Source organism: Anarhichas minor, unplaced genomic scaffold, assembly GCF_050575085.1.
Source record: "Anarhichas minor isolate MPS153535 unplaced genomic scaffold, ASM5057508v1 ptg000038l, whole genome shotgun sequence".
NCBI classification, from domain to species: Eukaryota; Metazoa; Chordata; class Actinopteri; order Perciformes; family Anarhichadidae; genus Anarhichas; species Anarhichas minor.
The window spans coordinates 2977501-2995000 of NW_027466484.1; the positions used below are offsets into that span (position 1 = coordinate 2977501).

The 17500-nt window shown below is 42.4% G+C and overlaps 1 protein-coding gene across 1 annotated transcript in view; it reads right to left on the reverse strand.

The window, feature by feature from the left end:
- Positions 1–17500, reverse strand: part of mdga2a (MAM domain containing glycosylphosphatidylinositol anchor 2a) — a 73580-nt gene that overhangs the window by 23369 nt on the left and 32711 nt on the right. Inside the window, exons 9-11 of the mRNA XM_076107260.1 lie at positions 12565–12837; positions 8111–8259; positions 5870–6047 (exon numbers count right to left, since the gene is read on the reverse strand). Coding sequence (XP_075963375.1) covers positions 5870–6047; positions 8111–8259; positions 12565–12837 — 600 coding nt within the window. The remainder of the gene's footprint in view (positions 1–5869; positions 6048–8110; positions 8260–12564; positions 12838–17500) is intronic.

Below are 17500 nucleotides of genomic sequence, written 5' to 3' on the forward strand. Positions count from 1 at the left end.
TTTGATTTAAATCCTTCTTGTATATGTTCACCGCTCAAATAATCTGTTTCCCTGTGAAATATATCACAGAACAAGAAGACAAAGACACTCTAACTTCCACTTAACTGGGACATTTTTTTTTTTGTAAATTGTGTTTATTCTCAAAAGCAGAGTACACAGTTACTGTATACATTGCACATGTCATTTGTCATTTTCTCCCCCCCCCCCCAACATTCCCCCAACACAGAACAAATTGCACTGCTTCAATTGTCAAAAAGCACATTACAGTATTAGTAGCTCAAGTATACACAAAAGTAAAAATGGTGTAGGAGGGTATTACAGACAAACAGAAACCAGTAATGAGTTTCTGGAAATTGGAAGTTATTGCTATTCTTAATTCCTACAACAACGTCAGATGGTTTATGAATCTAATGAGAGAGTCTTCAATTTATCAAAGTATCGTATGATCGGACTCCAAGTAGATTCGAATTTCTCAGGCTGTCGCCGCAGCGAGAACTTAATTTTCTCCAATTTTAAAAAGAACACCAGGTCCTTTAACCACATGGAGGAACTGGGAGGACGAGGTGACTTCCAGTCCAATAGGATTCTCCTTTGTGCCAAGAGGGTTGAGAAAGCAATTATGTTTTTGTGTTGCTTCATTAACGTCTGACCTCCACTCCCCTGAACACCAAAGATGCACATCCAGGCGTTGGGTAAAATATTCAGATTAAGGGACTGTGATAGAACTTTGAATATTGTCTCCCAGTAATTTGCCAGTTGGGGGCAGAACCAAAACATGCGAGTAAGATCTGCTGGTGAGTTGTGACATCTATTGCAGTTATCCGTTACATTGGAGTACATTTTTGAAAGTTTAAAGTTAGAGTAGTGCAGGCGATGCAGTACCTTGAATTGTAGTACATTTAACCGTGCACACGAAGAGCTGTTATTGACTCTAATTAGGGCCTGGTTCCAAAATGAGTCTGGTATGTTCATGGCAAGTTCTTTTTCCCAGTCTACTTTAGATTTAGCAAAATTTCGCACTTGAAAGTAGCGAAACAGATGGGAGTGAGGGATATTATATTTCTTAAATATATCCTCAGAGCTTCCGAACACCCCACCAATGTATAACTGACCCATGTTGAAAATGCCATTTTTAAGCCATAGCGAGAATGCATGGTCCAGTCTGGCTGGAGGGGAGAGGTGATTATCATGAATAGGGGTTACAGTAGATAGATCTTTGAAGCCAAATTGTGCGCGAAACTGCGCCAGAATTTTTAATGTTGCAATTACTATCGGGTTGGATGAATATTTTCTTGGGGAGAATGTAGTCTAGAGATTACCAATGCTAGAAGAGAAGATGACGGGCAAGATTTAGCTTCATTTAGGCACCAGCTTACTTGAGGGAGTTTGATCCAGTATATTATTTTCTGTATATTTGCTACCCAGTAGTAATATCTGAAATTGGGAAGAGAAAGTCCACCTTGAGATCGATGTCTTTGTAGCATCACTTTACTTATCCGCGGTTGTTTATTATCCCATAGGAAGCCTGTAATATGCTTATCTAAGGTAGTAAAAAAGAGTTTCGGCAGGAACACTGGCAGACATTGAAACAGATATAAGAAGCGTGGTAGAACAATCATCTTGACAGAATTAACTCTGCCTGTTAATGAAGTATAGATGTTTTTCCATCTGTCAAAGTCTGTCTTCATTTTGGTGATTAGTGGAGAAAAATTCCTATTATATAACTTAACTGGGACATTTAAACAGGAAGTGGAGACGTAAAACTAAACCAGCAGCAGGTTTGACACAGTCAGCTGTTTTTTTTAATCCGATTTTCAGAGCGAAAGGGTAATTACACCACATGGCGCGCACACACACACACACACACACACACACACACACACACACACACACACACACACACACACACACACACACACACACACACACACACACACACACACACACACACACACACACACACACACACACACACACACACACACACACACACACACACACACACACACACCAGCTGTTGGAAACTATGACTGTGTGAACAGCTGCTGTGTCATTTGGCAACAAGCTTGTGCTCCGTTATCAACCAGCAGTAATTAATGAGCTCTGGGTGCTGTGTGTGTGTGTGTTTGCATATCATTGTGGGGACTATGTTTTAGCTGTGGAGAGTGAGGACACTGGTTACAGGCCAATTCTCAATCCTGGACCAGGAACTTGACCCAGGCCTCGTTTCCCAAAAGTATCTGAAAGCGTGGATGATAGATATTTAATAAACCTCAATAAAACACATAGTTATGAATAGGGATGGGTATCGTTTGGGTTTTTTCCGATACCGGTGCTAAAACGATACTTTTAAAACGATACCGGTGCCTAAACGGTGCCTGAACCGATCAGCTGAAGGTGAAGCTCCTCTCAGCTTTACGAAGCTTCGTAGAGAGTCTATATTTAGTTATTTATATCTAAGTCTATTGTTTCAAACACTGATATACTGTTAAAAAAACAGAGATGAAGTTACTACGATGAACTTTCATGTTGTCTTGATTCTGTTGGTCCCGGTGGACTAAAGTGGTAGTGTCTCTGAGCACCAGAGTCCCTTTAGAAACCTCTCATTTTACTGCAGCAGGGTCCGACAGTCTGAACCTCTCAGTCCTGGGTCTCATGTGTCCCCCTTCCCTTAACGTTAAGAAACGACGTAACGCGACGACGTAACGCGACGACGTAACGCGACGACGTAACGCGACGACGTAACGCGACGAGTTGTTCCCCTTACACCTCTTCTATCTCTGACTGTGTGTGTGTTACCAGAGATCTTAATGAAGTGTGTGTGTGTGTTGATGGTGTGAGAAGAAGCAGAGAGTTTACGCAGTTCGTTACTAAATGACTCAAATCTGACAGATCATGACATCAACCTCGCATTTGATTCACTGCATGCTAAAGTTCACAGCCTCAGAATTAGTTAATTTACTGACTACATGACCTTTCACAGCTGTGTGTGAAGACAACAGCCTAAAGCACTCACACACACACACGATGACGTATCTTTAACTAAAACATAAACCCGACTGAACTCTTTGATTTTCTCTCTGCAGGTTTAAAACTAACGGCTGCCTGGAAGGAAATCAATTTAAAAAGTGATCGAGGATTTAGGAAAATGGTCTTTGTGTGTGTGTCCTGCAGGCTCGGCCTCACTACAGAGCAGAGGAGGTGTGGTGTGTGATGTCACAGCGTGTTAGCAGCGCTAGTTTTGAGTTAGCGCTACAGATCTGGGACAGTGTGAAGACAGGAGAACACACACACACACACACACACACACACACACCCCCCCCCCCCCCCCAGCAGGAGCCAGAACCTGAATCACATGAACCAAGTTTTTCCTCTTTCTTAAAGAACTGTAATGTAGCTGAACATCAACTCAATTATTCCTCTTTGTGCATCGGAAAAATATGCCAATGAAACAAATTATGGTCTGTGATCATACGTCCCTGAAGCTGCAGGTTTAGCGCAGTGAGATGCTTCGTCACATAAAGCCAGCTCACATCGCCACGTTTCGTCCCGGAGCTCTGTGGTGTAGCGGGTCAGTTATGATAAACATGATATTTTCTGGCGGGCCGTTGTACCGAGGAACGGATATATGCTGACAATTGAATGACAAGTCTCTCAATGTGTTGATCCTTACTCGGCTTTTCATCTGGGTTAGAATGTTGTCCAGGGACCAGTTCAGAGTCTGCATTTTTCCTTTTCAAATATTTCTCCATCACTGTTCGTCTCGTCACCCCAACCTCTCCTGCGCGTCATTTCATTCTACTGTCCTAAATTAACACGTCATTATTGCCCTACCTACTGGCATGGAAGAGTATTTATTACTTAGCTCAACAATGGCAAAGTATTTGCAACAACTAAATAATATTTTATTGGACTCATTAAGTGAAATTGGACATTTTCCCACAGCACAGCTGGCGATCTCTCACGGCACAGCGGTTGAAAATCACTGAATAGAGGATCAGGACTACACTGAGACTGGTTCATATAGTGGATCAGGACTAAACTGAGTTCTGGTTCATATAGAGGATCAGGACTACACTGAGACTGGTTCATATAGTGGATCAGGACTAAACTGAGTTCTGGTTCATATAGAGGATCAGGACTACACTGAGACTGGTTCATATAGAGGATCAGGACTAAACTGAGACTGGTTCATATAGAGGATCAGGACTACACTGAGTTCTGGTTCATATAGAGGATCAGGACTAAACTGACACTGGTTCATATAGAGGATCAGGACTACACTGAGTTCTGGTTCATATAGAGGATCAGGACTAAACTGAGTTCTGGTTCATATAGAGGATCAGGACTAAACTGAGACTGGTTCATATAGAGGATCAGGACTAAACTGAGTTCTGGTTCATATAGAGGATCAGGACTAAACTGAGACTGGTTCATATAGAGGATCAGGACTAAACTGAGTTCTGGTTCATATAGAGGATCAGGACTACACTGAGACTGGTTCAGGACCAGATAGAAGTCCCTCACAGTCACTTTAAAGCAGGTTTGTACATCACTTCTTCTTCTGCTCATTAAACTGATAAATGTGTTTCCTTCACTCACTGAAGCTCAGAACAAACAGCTGTTCAGATGTCAGGTGACCCGCTGTAGGTCATGTGACCGAGCTGAGTGCCGACAGGTGGAGGTGTTTACCTTCACAGCGTCTGCTGAACTTCCTATTTGAACCCTCGCGGTAAGGAGTTCGCTGACAGTCTGTCAAAACTCGACATCACAGAGCAGACGGGTCCTCGTTCTCTTCTTCTTCTTCGTCTCTTCCCGCTCTGAGTTTCTCATCTTTCACTTCTGTTCTTGTGGTTTTGTATTATATTTTCTATTTTGATGTTTCTCTGCAGTTGTGATTTTCATTTTTATTCCTGTCAGGATTTCTGTGACAGCTCAACATTTCTTTTGTTCTCTTGTTTTTCCTGCGGTTTTGTTTTATTGGGTTTTTATACAGAACACTGCATAAAATAAACAGATGTTTTTAGGATCATAAAACTCTAAAATCTCATATTTCAGCCTCAATCACTGTGTATGAATTATTAGTTTACAGACTAACTATATTTAGCAGGACTTTATTATAAAATATTGATTTTCATTTTATTATTATTTGTAATTTCTTCTTTTTTTAAAATTTGATCACATATTAATAAGATCTGATCTGCTGTTTCAAACACCTCCTCCACGTTAACTTATAAAGTCACAATAATGTTTAATATCCATCAGTAAACCAGCCAACAGCTCTGTTCTTAGGCACTGATTAAGTTCCAGTTCAGGTTTATTTTTAATCAATGTTGAGCTACACTTCCTGCAAAAATGTTTCACATTAAAAGCCTAATAGCAGAGCAGACCGTCCTTATATTGTGAAACATTCATTGCACGAAGTGCTGAGCTGTATTTTAAATCTACCCTGTGCAGGTTGTTTTTTTACCATAGAAGAAGAACTACAGAGTGATGTTTTTTTATTATTGCAGGAAGGCACTCGACCACAGGTGGCGCTAACGTGCAAGGAAACGCAGCAATGAGCCAACAAAAGCAGAGAAGAAGAGTGCTTGCAAGTAAACAAGGAAGTAAACAATGCAGGTTTCAAACGTCAAAACCAGCGTCGCAAGCTTAATTAATAGCGTTTGACCATTGAGTCTAAGATGGAGGAGCTAATTAGTGCTAGCATGTTCACGGTTGGCTAACATCTCCGCAATGAATATATTATTATTATTATTATTATTATTATATATTGAGGACGTGTGGATGAATTCCACTGCATTGCTTTCTGGTGTGAACGAGACAAAAGATCGGAACAACATTAGCGTTTAAAGCGTAGACGGCGTACCGCTGTACGTGATGATGCGTTCGGTGGCGTCACCCTCTCCGTAGCGGGTGATGGGGGTGAGGCGGACCAGGTACGACTCCGGTTTGATGAGTTCAGTCAGATTGTAGGTCAACAGCTCCCCCTTCTGGATGGTAGCCTCCATGGGGATCTCCTGCTCCCACCAGCGAGACTGACTCATCTGGAACATACAGACACACACACACAAAAAAACTTGTTTTTGTGACTTATGAGGACGCTGCATTGACTTTAACCCTTTAAACCTACAGGTGTACCTTGTGGGGACCAGACCTCTGTTCTCACACGCGAGCTCTGAGTCCCCACAACGTCATATAGATCAAATTTTAAAAACAATGAAGAAGTGAAATACATACATTACACTTTACATGCAATACTTGTATTTATTTTCAGAATATCAACAATGAGATAACATGGAATCATTTTACTTTTCCTTCCAAATTTAATCAAAAGTCGATGTTAATTTGACGACACGCCGATATTCATGGGTTGAATGGTGGAACGATTTTCAAAGGTTTGAAATGAAAAGATTTTTGTTTATTTCCACAGATAAAAGTAACAGAAATAATGAAAAGGTAACGAGCAGGGAGAGAAAAGGATGATATTTTGGGCCCCAGAAAGCCCCCATTTTGCATTTTCTTTAGATTTTCAAGGGCCAGTAATGAAGAATATGATCTGTTGTGTCTTTCAATCATTTTGTCGAGTTAAAAATATCTTCCAGACTAAGACTAAAAAAAATAAAATAAAATTCTCAAAATTCAGTGAACGGATCTAACACAAATTGTAGAAACAAAAACCTCCATCACCCTGCAGCTCAACAGAGAAACACAAAGAAGATGTTTCATTAACTCCTCATCAGCTTCAGATAAACTCTCCAACGGTTCATATTAATATCTTACAAAAAGTTACTCCTCAAGTCCAGCAACACTCGTCAATTTCTGCTCGTCTTTTCAAAATAAACTGCTCTCTTCACAGGAAACAACTCAGTTAGCTTTAGGCAACAAAACTACTTCGTTTTAGGAAAAGATCTGGTGGTTTGGGTTAAAATAACTACTGAAGTGCCGTTAATGAAGTACACAAGTTACATGACAAATAAGTCAACGTTGACTTCTCGTTTCACATGAGGAACGAACACAGGTCTCCAATCCCCCTCCCCTCCCTCCCTGTGAGAGTTGTAATGGTGTTTATACTTCCTGGTTCATGATCACGTTGATAGCATACGAAACGATATCTTGGGATATCTACAAATTACGACGCATTATTTTGTAGGTATATCTAAGAACGCTGACTGAGACCAGCATGAAACTTTCAAATCAAATGTCATCGTCTCGTCATTGTTATCGTCATCGTCACCGTCTCGTCACCGTCATCGTCACCGTCTCGTCAACGTCTCGTCATCGTCACTGTCTCGTCACCGTCTCGTCACCGTCTCCGTCACCGTCTCGTCACCGTCATCGTCACCGTCTCGTCAACGTCTCGTCATCGTCTCGTCACCGTCTCGTCAACGTCTCGTCATCGTCACCGTCTCGTCATCGTCTCGTCACCGTCTCGTCAACGTCTCGTCATCGTCACCGTCTCGTCACCGTCTCGTCACCGTCTCGTCATCGTCTCGTCATCGTCTCGTCATCGTCATGTTGAAAAAGGTTGTTGACCAACATATTTAGTTTTCGTAAACTAAATGAAATGTATTTAGCTTCATGGAACCACAACGTAATAAAATACATCGATATAAGTAACGCAGACGGACCAAAGATTTTTCTTTAAGCATCAAAACAGAGAGCTGTTATTTCATCCTCCTTTAAACACTTCCTCCTCCTCCTCCTCATCTTCCTCTAAACTTGTCGTCGTCCTTATTTTTCTCTCCAGTCTCTCTGCATCATCATCATCATCGTCGTCTTCCTCTTATGATTTTCTGTCCCATCAGCACTTCCTCTCTCAATTCAATTCAATTTTGTTCTCAAATCTCTGTAAACAGCATCTGATTGGTCAGTTCAGGACAACGACCACCTTCTTATGTGCCATTGAGCAAACAACGAGATTGACTGATTAAAACTGAAAGTAATCTTTAGTTTAAAGTCAATATTTAATTTATTGAAAATAGACAAAGTCGTTCTGCAACACGAGTAGAGATTAAAGGAAATCGACCAGCTGTTTTTAAATTATTTCAAACTCTGATTGTATTACATTCTATATTATACTTCTCATGAACTGACTTCATGTGCTGACCTGTCTGATACCGAGTCTGTAGGCCAGGATCGGGTCCACGGCGTTGGGCTCCATCTGCGTCCACTGCAGCTTGAAGCCGTAGACTCGAGGTCGGTTCTGCCACAGAGCGCTGTAGGTGTCGTAGTAAAACTCTGGAGCGAAGGCCTTCCCTGAGCAGACACAGGGGGGGGGGGGGGGGTGTCACACACAGGGCAGAGAGGGGGAGGAGTCAACTACGACTCCCAGGGTGCATTTCACTGACTTGACATCCAGTCACACAGTTTTACATTCTGTCATTGAAAATTCGTTCACTGTCAGATTCTGGGTCAGTTTGTGATGAATTCAGTCGTCATGACAACAGAGTGAACATTCAATTAGGTCACCGTCTCCATGTTTGTTTGGTCCAACGAGAGAGAAGAGGAAGAGATGATGAAAGAGGAAGAAGTGTGTGTGTTAATCTGAGAGGCAGCAGGATTATAAAACTCAAGTAAATATGACAGTAAAAGTGTGTGTGTGTGTGTGTGTGCGCGTGTGTTCCTGCTGATGTGCAATGTGGAGGATTAAACCACCAAAGAAGAACAACTCACCTGACTGGACAAAACCTCCAACATGGACGACCTGATAACACACAGCTTAGTCCTGATTGGCTGACTCAGCTCAGGGACTCTGACTACTTTTGAAAAAATTATAATTTCAGTAGTTAGTGACTATGAGATGTGGTTGAAAGCTCCATAAAAAAGGTAGTAAGTGGGCTTTGAGTTAAGGCTGACAAGAATGAACTGCAACTTTCAAATACTGGACCAAACCAGGACTAAAACACCAGAGAAACCAGGTCCAAATACTGGACCAAACCAGGACTAAAACACCAGAGAAACCAGGTCCAAACAAGGACTAAAACACCAGATAAACAAGGTCCAAACCAGGACTAAAACACCAGAGAAACCAGGTCCAAACAAGTACTAAAACACCAGAGAAACCAGGTCCAAACCGGGACTAAAACACCAGAGAAACCAGGACTAAAACACCAGAGAAACCAGGACCAAACCGGGACTAAAACACCGGAGAAACCAGGTCCAAACCGGGACTAAAACACCAGAGAAACCAGGTCCAAACAAGGACTAAAACACCAGAGAAACCAGGTCCAAACCGGGACTAAAACACCAGAGAAACCAGGTCCAAACCGGGACTAAAACACCAGAGAAACCAGGTCCAAACCGGGACTAAAACACCAGAGAAACCAGGTCCAAACCGGGACTAAAACACCAGAGAAACCAGGTCCAAACCGGGACTAAAACACCAGAGAAACCAGGTCCAAACCGGGACTAAAACACCAGAGAAACCAGGTCCAAACCGGGACTAAAACACCAGAGAAACCAGGTCCAAACAAGGACTAAAACATCAGAGAAACCAGGACCAAACCGGGACTAAAACACCAGAGAAACCAGGTCCAAACCAGGACTAAAACACCAGAGAAACCAGGTCCAAACAAGGACTAAAACACCAGAGAAACCAGGTCCAAACCAGGACTAAAACACCAGAGAAACCAGGTCCAAACCGGGACTAAAACACCAGAGAAACCAGGTCCAAACCAGGACTAAAACACCAGAGAAACAAGGTCCAAACCGGGACTAAAACACCAGAGAAACCAGGTCCAAACCGGGACTAAAACACCAGAGAAACCAGGTCCAAACCGGGACTAAAACACGAGAGAAACCAGGTCCAAACCGGGACTAAAACATCAGAGAAACCAGGTCCAAACCGGAACTAAAACACCAGAGAAACCAGGTCCAAACCGGGACTAAAACACCAGAGAAACCAGGTCCAAACAAGGACTAAAACACCAGAGAAACCAGGTCCAAACCAGGACTAAAACACCAGAGAAACCAGGTCCAAACAAGGACTAAAACACCAGAGAAACCAGGTCCAAACCAGGACTAAAACACCAGAGAAACCAGGTCCAAACCGGGACTAAAACACCAGAGAAACCAGGTCCAAACCGGGACTAAAACACCAGAGAAACCAGGTCCAAACCGGGACTAAAACACCAGAGAAACCAGGTCCAAACCGGGACTAAAACACCAGAGAAACCAGGTCCAAACTGGGACTAAAACACCAGAGAAACCAGGTCCAAACCGGGACTAAAACACCAGAGAAACCAGGTCCAAACCGGGACTAAAACACCAGAGAAACCAGGTCCAAACCGGGACTAAAACACCAGAGAAACCAGGTCCAAACCGGGACTAAAACACCAGAGAAACCAGGTCCAAACCGGGACTAAAACACTAGAGATTATTGGACCAAACTTTCTATTCAAGCTGCATCGGCCCTTTTCTTTTGTTCTGGTCCTCACCAAAGTCTTCAACTTCCACATCAGCCTAAATGAAGTGAACCAGGCATGTTCGTGATGAAGATCACTGAAGTGAGTTTGAGGACTTCCTCCAAGTAAAGAAGACAGAAAACAGGATGAGGAGGATGAGGAGGCACATAAGGAAATGTCCCAGTGAATACCGGAGATGTCCATTCAGTGTGAATATCAGTGACTCTGCTGTAAATTCAGACTGATGGAAACATGAATAATGAACATGAAGGAGAATCTCTTCTGCTGCTTCGACTCAGAGACGAACTTGATGAACTTTAGTGAGAAACAGTGTGTTGAAGTTTAGTCTCTAAGTTTGATGTCAGAGTTTCACTTCTGATTCTTTTCAGTTGGACTCTGAAGCTCTGCTGCCGTCTCATTGGCCACTTTAGGATGAGCGAGGTTTAAAAGGCCACCGGCGTGTTCACACCTGATTAACAACACAAACTTCACCTCAGCGACGACAAGCCTCGACATAATCGCCGTCATTTTTTTCCCATCAGCTCTCCATCCTGAGCTTACAACGTCTCTCCTCTTTAGCGGAGAGGCTTAACGCCACCGCCGGTTTTCACAGGAAGAGTGTCGCAGCGCTGACAGGGCGTCTCCACGGGAGCGTTCATCAGGAGAGTCTGGTAGCTCTCAGTCACAAACAGACGAGTCCACATTTACATCAGAGATGAGAAGCAGCTCTTTATGTCCACACACTAAAGACCGGACTTCTATCTGCCGATGCAGACTTCCTCTGAGCTGCTTCTTACAGCTTCATGACATATGTTAGAAAATGTGTTTTATGCAACGTTTAAAAACTATGCAGCGAAACCAGGTCCAAATACTAGACCAAACCAGGACCAGGACTAAAGCACCAGAGAATACTGGACCAAACCAGGACCAGGACTAAAGCAGCAGAGAATACTGGACCAAACCAGGACCAGGAGTAAACACCAGAGAAGTTTGGTTGATCGCTACTTTTAGTGTCAGTTAGTGTTAATCGGCCTCTGTTAACAGTTTTGCATTGATATTTAAATATTTTAACGTCTCCAGATCATAATAAGTAGAGTAAAAAAAGAAAAAGGTATGATAAAGTTATTAGCTTTATGTGGTCTCCTGCTTCATGTGTTGGTAGGATGAAGTATTGCGTGTTACATAATCACGTGTCCTCTTGTGTTTCCTGTCTCTCTACGCTGTGGAACGATCAAAGAAAGACAACAATGACTGGAAGAAATCTAAAGTACACATCTCAGAGTTTCCATCCTCAGTGTCTTGAAGACAAAAACAAGGAAAAGTTTTTACAACAGAAGCAAAACTTTGTTGACTAAATGTTGACGTGTGAGGAAATAAAATCAATAAAAAAAACCTGATGGAACTTTGAAAACATGTTCCAGAATTCATAGTTAATGGAATAATACATTCAGAGACAATCATATGTAGCAGAAGATAAAGATTTCACAGTCATGAGAAGTTCAAACACATAGAAGTCTGTGAACTGTTACCTGAACAGCACAGAGGCAGTCAGCTGTTTCCTAATCTTTGTTGTCACTTCAGATGTTTTAGAGGACTTGAAGGTTTCCTGAAGCTCTGCACATTATTATTTATGACACTTTAAAGTCCCTCGAGGAAACTCTGTGATTCTCTGCTTCGGTCTGCCAACACACAGGACTTCATGATGAAGATAAACTCTAATTAATCATCGTGTTCATCGTCCTTCAGATGTAAACACTTTGAAAAACAGCTCAGAGTTCCCAGCAGACCTCAGGTCTGTTAGTAGAACCTCATTATCAGCTACTGGCTTCACTGGGAGGAAAACATGCACAGCTGGTTTACAGTCTCAAGTCACTCGAGACAAGTTCATGTCAAGTCTCAAGTCACTGCAAGTACAAGTTCAGTTTGGTCCAAGAGAAGCACATGTTAAGTCCCGAGTCATTTAAGCCAAGCCCAAATTCAGGCTCAAAATATTAGAGACTAGTCCATGTCGAGTCTTAAGTCATTTAAAACGGGTCCAAATCAACCAGCTATAACTCAAAGAAAAGAGTCTGCCTGGTTCAGAAACAGGAAACCCAACCTGCTCACACCATCAAGCCTAAAAACCACGTCCCATCATGCACCAGTCAAGCCGACTCACCTGTGACCAAGAAGGTGCAGCGCCCCGCGCCGGCCTCGTTGGTGATGTCACAGGTGTACTCGCCGTATCCCTCTCGGTTCAGCGCCTTGACCAGGTAGCTGGTGTCGTCGCGCTGGTCACTGAACTGCCCGACGGTGAGAAGGCGGGAGCCCAGCTTCCACTCGTACCGCAGGAGGCGCGCCGGGTGAGCTCGCAGCAGGCGGCAGGTGAGGCTAAACGCCCGGCCGAGAGCCTGACGGACCTCTGTGTACACCGGCTCCACGGTGGGGGGGACTGTTGGAGACCAGCACAGGAAGTATGAGACGATAGAGCACGAAGAATATCAACAAATGTCATCCAGATCAGGTGGCAACCTCTGGTTGTGAAGAGTAAAGTCAAAGCTTCATGTGTTAAAGCTGCATTCTCTCTAGTGTCCACCAGGGGACGACTCCTCTGGTTGTATAGAAGTCTATGAGAAAATGACTCTACTTCTCTCTTGATTTATTACCTCAGTAAACATTGTAAACATGAGTTTTTATTTTTTCTTAACCAGTGAACAGGAAGTGACCATATCTGGACTGAGGAGGAGTGACGTAGAGACGGCGTATACGTCTCTGGTAGAGACCTGTCAATCACCGTGTAGCCCTGCCCTAAAGCATCCCCTGCTTTATGGTCTGTGTGACTCTAAATGGACCATAATGTACTAAATGAACATCATGCTGTATTGAAGAAGACTTGAAACTAGAGATTGAGACCATAAACTCATGTTTACAATGTTTACTGAGGTAATAAATCAAGAGAGAAGTAGAGTAATTTTCTCATAGACTTCTATACAACCAGAGGAGTCGCCCCCTGGTGGACACTAGAGAGAATGCAGCTTTAACACATGAAGCTTTGACTTCACTTTAAAGAACCGGAGGTTGTCTTCTGGTCTGAACTCTTTGAGCATCTTAGGATCCCAAACATTACAGACATCAAATCTCTTCTTTCTTAAAATCCAAATCATGTTAAAAAATGTCTTTGTTTAATCAGTTTTCACAGGACTTGTTGAACCTGAACTGACCTGAAAGTTCCGTTGAATACTCGCTGTATTAAACTGATCAAATATATAATAAGTCAGAATAAATCCAGACTGAACGAGACAGAATTTAACCGGCTGCTGCGTTTCACTTCCTGTTCTCTCATCTTCTCTTTAATGAAGCCTCTTAAATAACCTTAAACCTCTTAAGTGTTTGAAATATTTAAAGTCAGACCGGAGCTAACCCCGGCGCCACGGCGCTCTGCTAAAGGGCACAAAGGCAGCGTTGGATCTGTCGTTTTCTTAAATCCCTCCAGTAAGAAGTTCCTCTGAGGATTTCAGCTACATTACAGGTGTCACTTGACGGATTAATGTCTCGCTGCAGCTTCAGGCGGCCGTCCTCTGACCTCTGAGCACAGACACACAGTACGAACGCTGACTGGCTCCAGGACCGAGGCAGCGCCGGCTCCACGTCATTAACCGAGAGGTCAGAGGAGGACGTTTTAAACGAAACACACAAAGTCATTATCAAACATAACTCCAGATCTCTTTGAGTCATTTGTGGCTCGTCTCTGATATTAGTTGTGATGATGAAAATATAACAAATAGTGAAAGTTAACATGTGATAACTGGGTATAATATTGTAGTTGGAGTGTGAAGAACATTCCTCATGGTCACATGGCTTTTCTTAATCCTGTTTTAATTCACAGTTCTAGCTTTTTTCTTAAGAGGGAGTTTGTTCATTTTAAATTTTATTTCAGAGATAAAAAGTGAAAATTGGATGAAAACAAATGTGGATGAAAAGTGTTATAAAAAGCATGTAAACGCATTTCCAAAACATGATTCAACAAGTGAGATATCCTGTTTCAGGTTTCTTAAAGGTGTAGAGCACCAGATTGGGAGCATTGATATTGCCTCTAAACGGCTCTCAACATGGCGAGTCGGCGGCTAGCAGCTAACAGTGCCAACGATGGCTAACAGTGCTAACAACGGCTAACAGTGCTAACGATGGCTAACAGTGCTAACAACAGAAACGGTTTATTGAGGATATATTATTACTTCCCAAACACTAAAAACATGCAGCTGTGGTGGATTGTTGACTCGAATGGTTGTTTGGGAAGGTGAGAATAAAATAAAAATAAAAATCAGAAACAGTAAACCTGATTGTGTGACACACACACACACACACCTCGACCCCCCGGTTATGTTTCAGGAACATCTAAAGGTCATTTGGACGCCTCGGCTCATCTCTGACCTTCAGACGAGCTCTCTGATTGGTCGAAGACGACCTACTGACCCCGGTGCTTGGTTCCCACAATGCACCTCTGCGGCTGGTGTTCCAGCTCGTTAATGAGCTCTAGTGTTTTTAATCCTGTTAACTTTGGTATAAACGTTTGTCTCTGGCTGCAGAGTTTTAGTGTCACTCACTAAAACAATCTACTACCAACTTCCTGTGTGCTGATGGTCCCCACGATGTGGTCCAGGGACCCACAGGGGCCCCTGAGGGAACTTCAAGAGGCCCTTAGAGAAAAAACACCGAAAGCTTTATTTCCTTATTTTACGTCTGTCGACGACTAAAATATCTGAACGGCTGGTTTTAGATGCGGCACTACGACATTATTAGTCATTAATATTCATATTCTATTCAATATCATATTTTTATATTTAGCTAAACGACAGATACATAAAATCTCTTTTCAGTCAGTTGACATTCCTGAAAATTAAGTTATTTCAAGGATTATACAACAGATAAAGTTTTTATTATATTATTGCATTTTCAATCACTGCTAAACATTTCATCGTAGTCACGTCCCTTTAACCACCGTAGAAAAAAAAAACTATCTTGTGTGATTTTATAGAACAATTACTGTTTTCAGTTGAGCTTCTCTGTGAACGCTGTGACGGTGGTTTGTGGGGACAGTGAGTCAATGGCGTCCCTGTAAACCAGGTTAACAAACCACCTTGGGAGGATTTTTAAACAACAGCTCCAGCCGTCTGTTTCATTCCTCTGTCTGTTCACTACTCTGAAGGAGCTTGTCGGTCAGGAAGAGGATGTTCGTCAGCGGCATTGTGTGGTCGTCAGTGTCTCATCACTGCCGTCCCCGTAATCCAGTAAAAAACCCAACAGACTGCGAGGGATTATTGTCAAAGAAAACCTCTTTAAAATGTTGCTCATAAGCTTTCATCTTGGAGCTCCGTATTGACGTCATTAGCATATTAATGAAACCACCATTAATGGGCAATAAGACAGAAATAAGAGCATGTTGTGTTCATGTACGTTATGTTTCTACAGCTCTAACATGCTGCTGAGTGTTTGTGTTCGTATTCAAGGTTTCAGTGACAACTGGAAGTGAAATCTGTGTGACTTGAATGTTGTTTGATTTATTTCAAAGTAATCCACCTGTAATCTGCCCTCACTTTAATCAGTTTAGTGTGAGAACAGCAAACACAGACTGCTGGAAGTTTAGAGAAGAGAGAATTTAAAGAAGAGGTGGAGCGTACTGTAAGCAGAGAACGAACAGTCAGAGTAGTGAAACAGAGGACGGGTCTGCTGAACCTTTATTCTACTTCATTTCATTAACATGAATTAATGTGGTCGTTGGTCGTTTCCTCTTGTTTCATGAACGCAGTCTTTTCAAAATAAACTTCCTTCTTCACAGGAAACATCTTAGTTAGGTTTAAGAAAAGATGGTAAAATACTTATACCTGGTTAAAAATCGTCGTTTAGGTTAAAATAAAAATCATTGTCATGAGGAGAGTTGACTCGTCCATCTGGGTCATGATTACATGGAATACATATAAACTGTTTTTTGTAGGATTTCTCTGAATTACAGCGCATCATTTTTGTACTAATATCTAGGAACACCGGATGAGACCGGCCTATATATTTGTGCTGCGTCTGCAGAAGCCGACTCAGCAGATTCTGAAGTTCAAAAGTATGTTTTTATCAGAACTCATCTAACATTCTGTCCTCCTAAAATACGTATTTATGGAGCACCAGAAGGTTTCTGCTGCTCGACTGAGTTCAGCTTCACTTCATCTGGACAGAAGTTATAAAACATCCTGTGAAGATTATTAAATAAATAATTACCTATTTACTTCCTCTGTCAGTTCATTCAGTAATTATTTAGTGTGTTCATTTAAAAACGTTCTGCTGCAAATTATTTAGTTTTAAAAACGTTCATTTGAATTAAAAGTGTTTTTTTGTGTTGTATCATGTTACTGTAAACTCTTTCTTTTGTTCAGTAAAAAATAATATTTTTGAACTAATATTCTAACTAAAATCTCAGAACGAGTTGAGCTGCAGAGGAGATTCAGTCGGACAGCCTTTTAGTATGTTTGTGTGTGTGTGTGTGTGTGTGTGTGTGTGTGTGTGTGTGTATCTTCCCATCACTTCCTCTGATGGTATCTCATGCGACACGGTACCCTGCAGATTAGACGGAGCGTGACTGGAAGGTCGTGTATTCAATCCCCGACAACATTACATTACATTACAGTCATTTAGCAGACGCTTTTATCCAAAGCGACTTACAATAAGTGTATTCAACATCGGTTTTCGAGAGAACAACTAGTCACCAGAAGTAATAAGTGCATGTCCCTACCTCAAACAAGCATCTAAGAGCATAAACCAGAGCCAACGTACAGTGCAGAAACAAACGAATGCAATAAGTGCCACAAGCTAATATAAAAACAATAAGTGCAATAAGCTAGTATGAATACAATAGATGCTAAGTAAGTGGTAAGCGGAAGAGTAGGCCTTCTTGAAGAGGTGAGTTTTCAGCCTGCGCCGAAAGATGGGCAACGACTCTGCTGTCCTGACGTCAGTGGGGAGTTCATTCCACCACTGTGGGGCCAGGACAGAAAACAGCCGCGACCGGGTCGATCGGCCGCAGGGACCTCTGAGCGACGGGGCAACCAGTCGCCCCGAGGTAGCAGAGC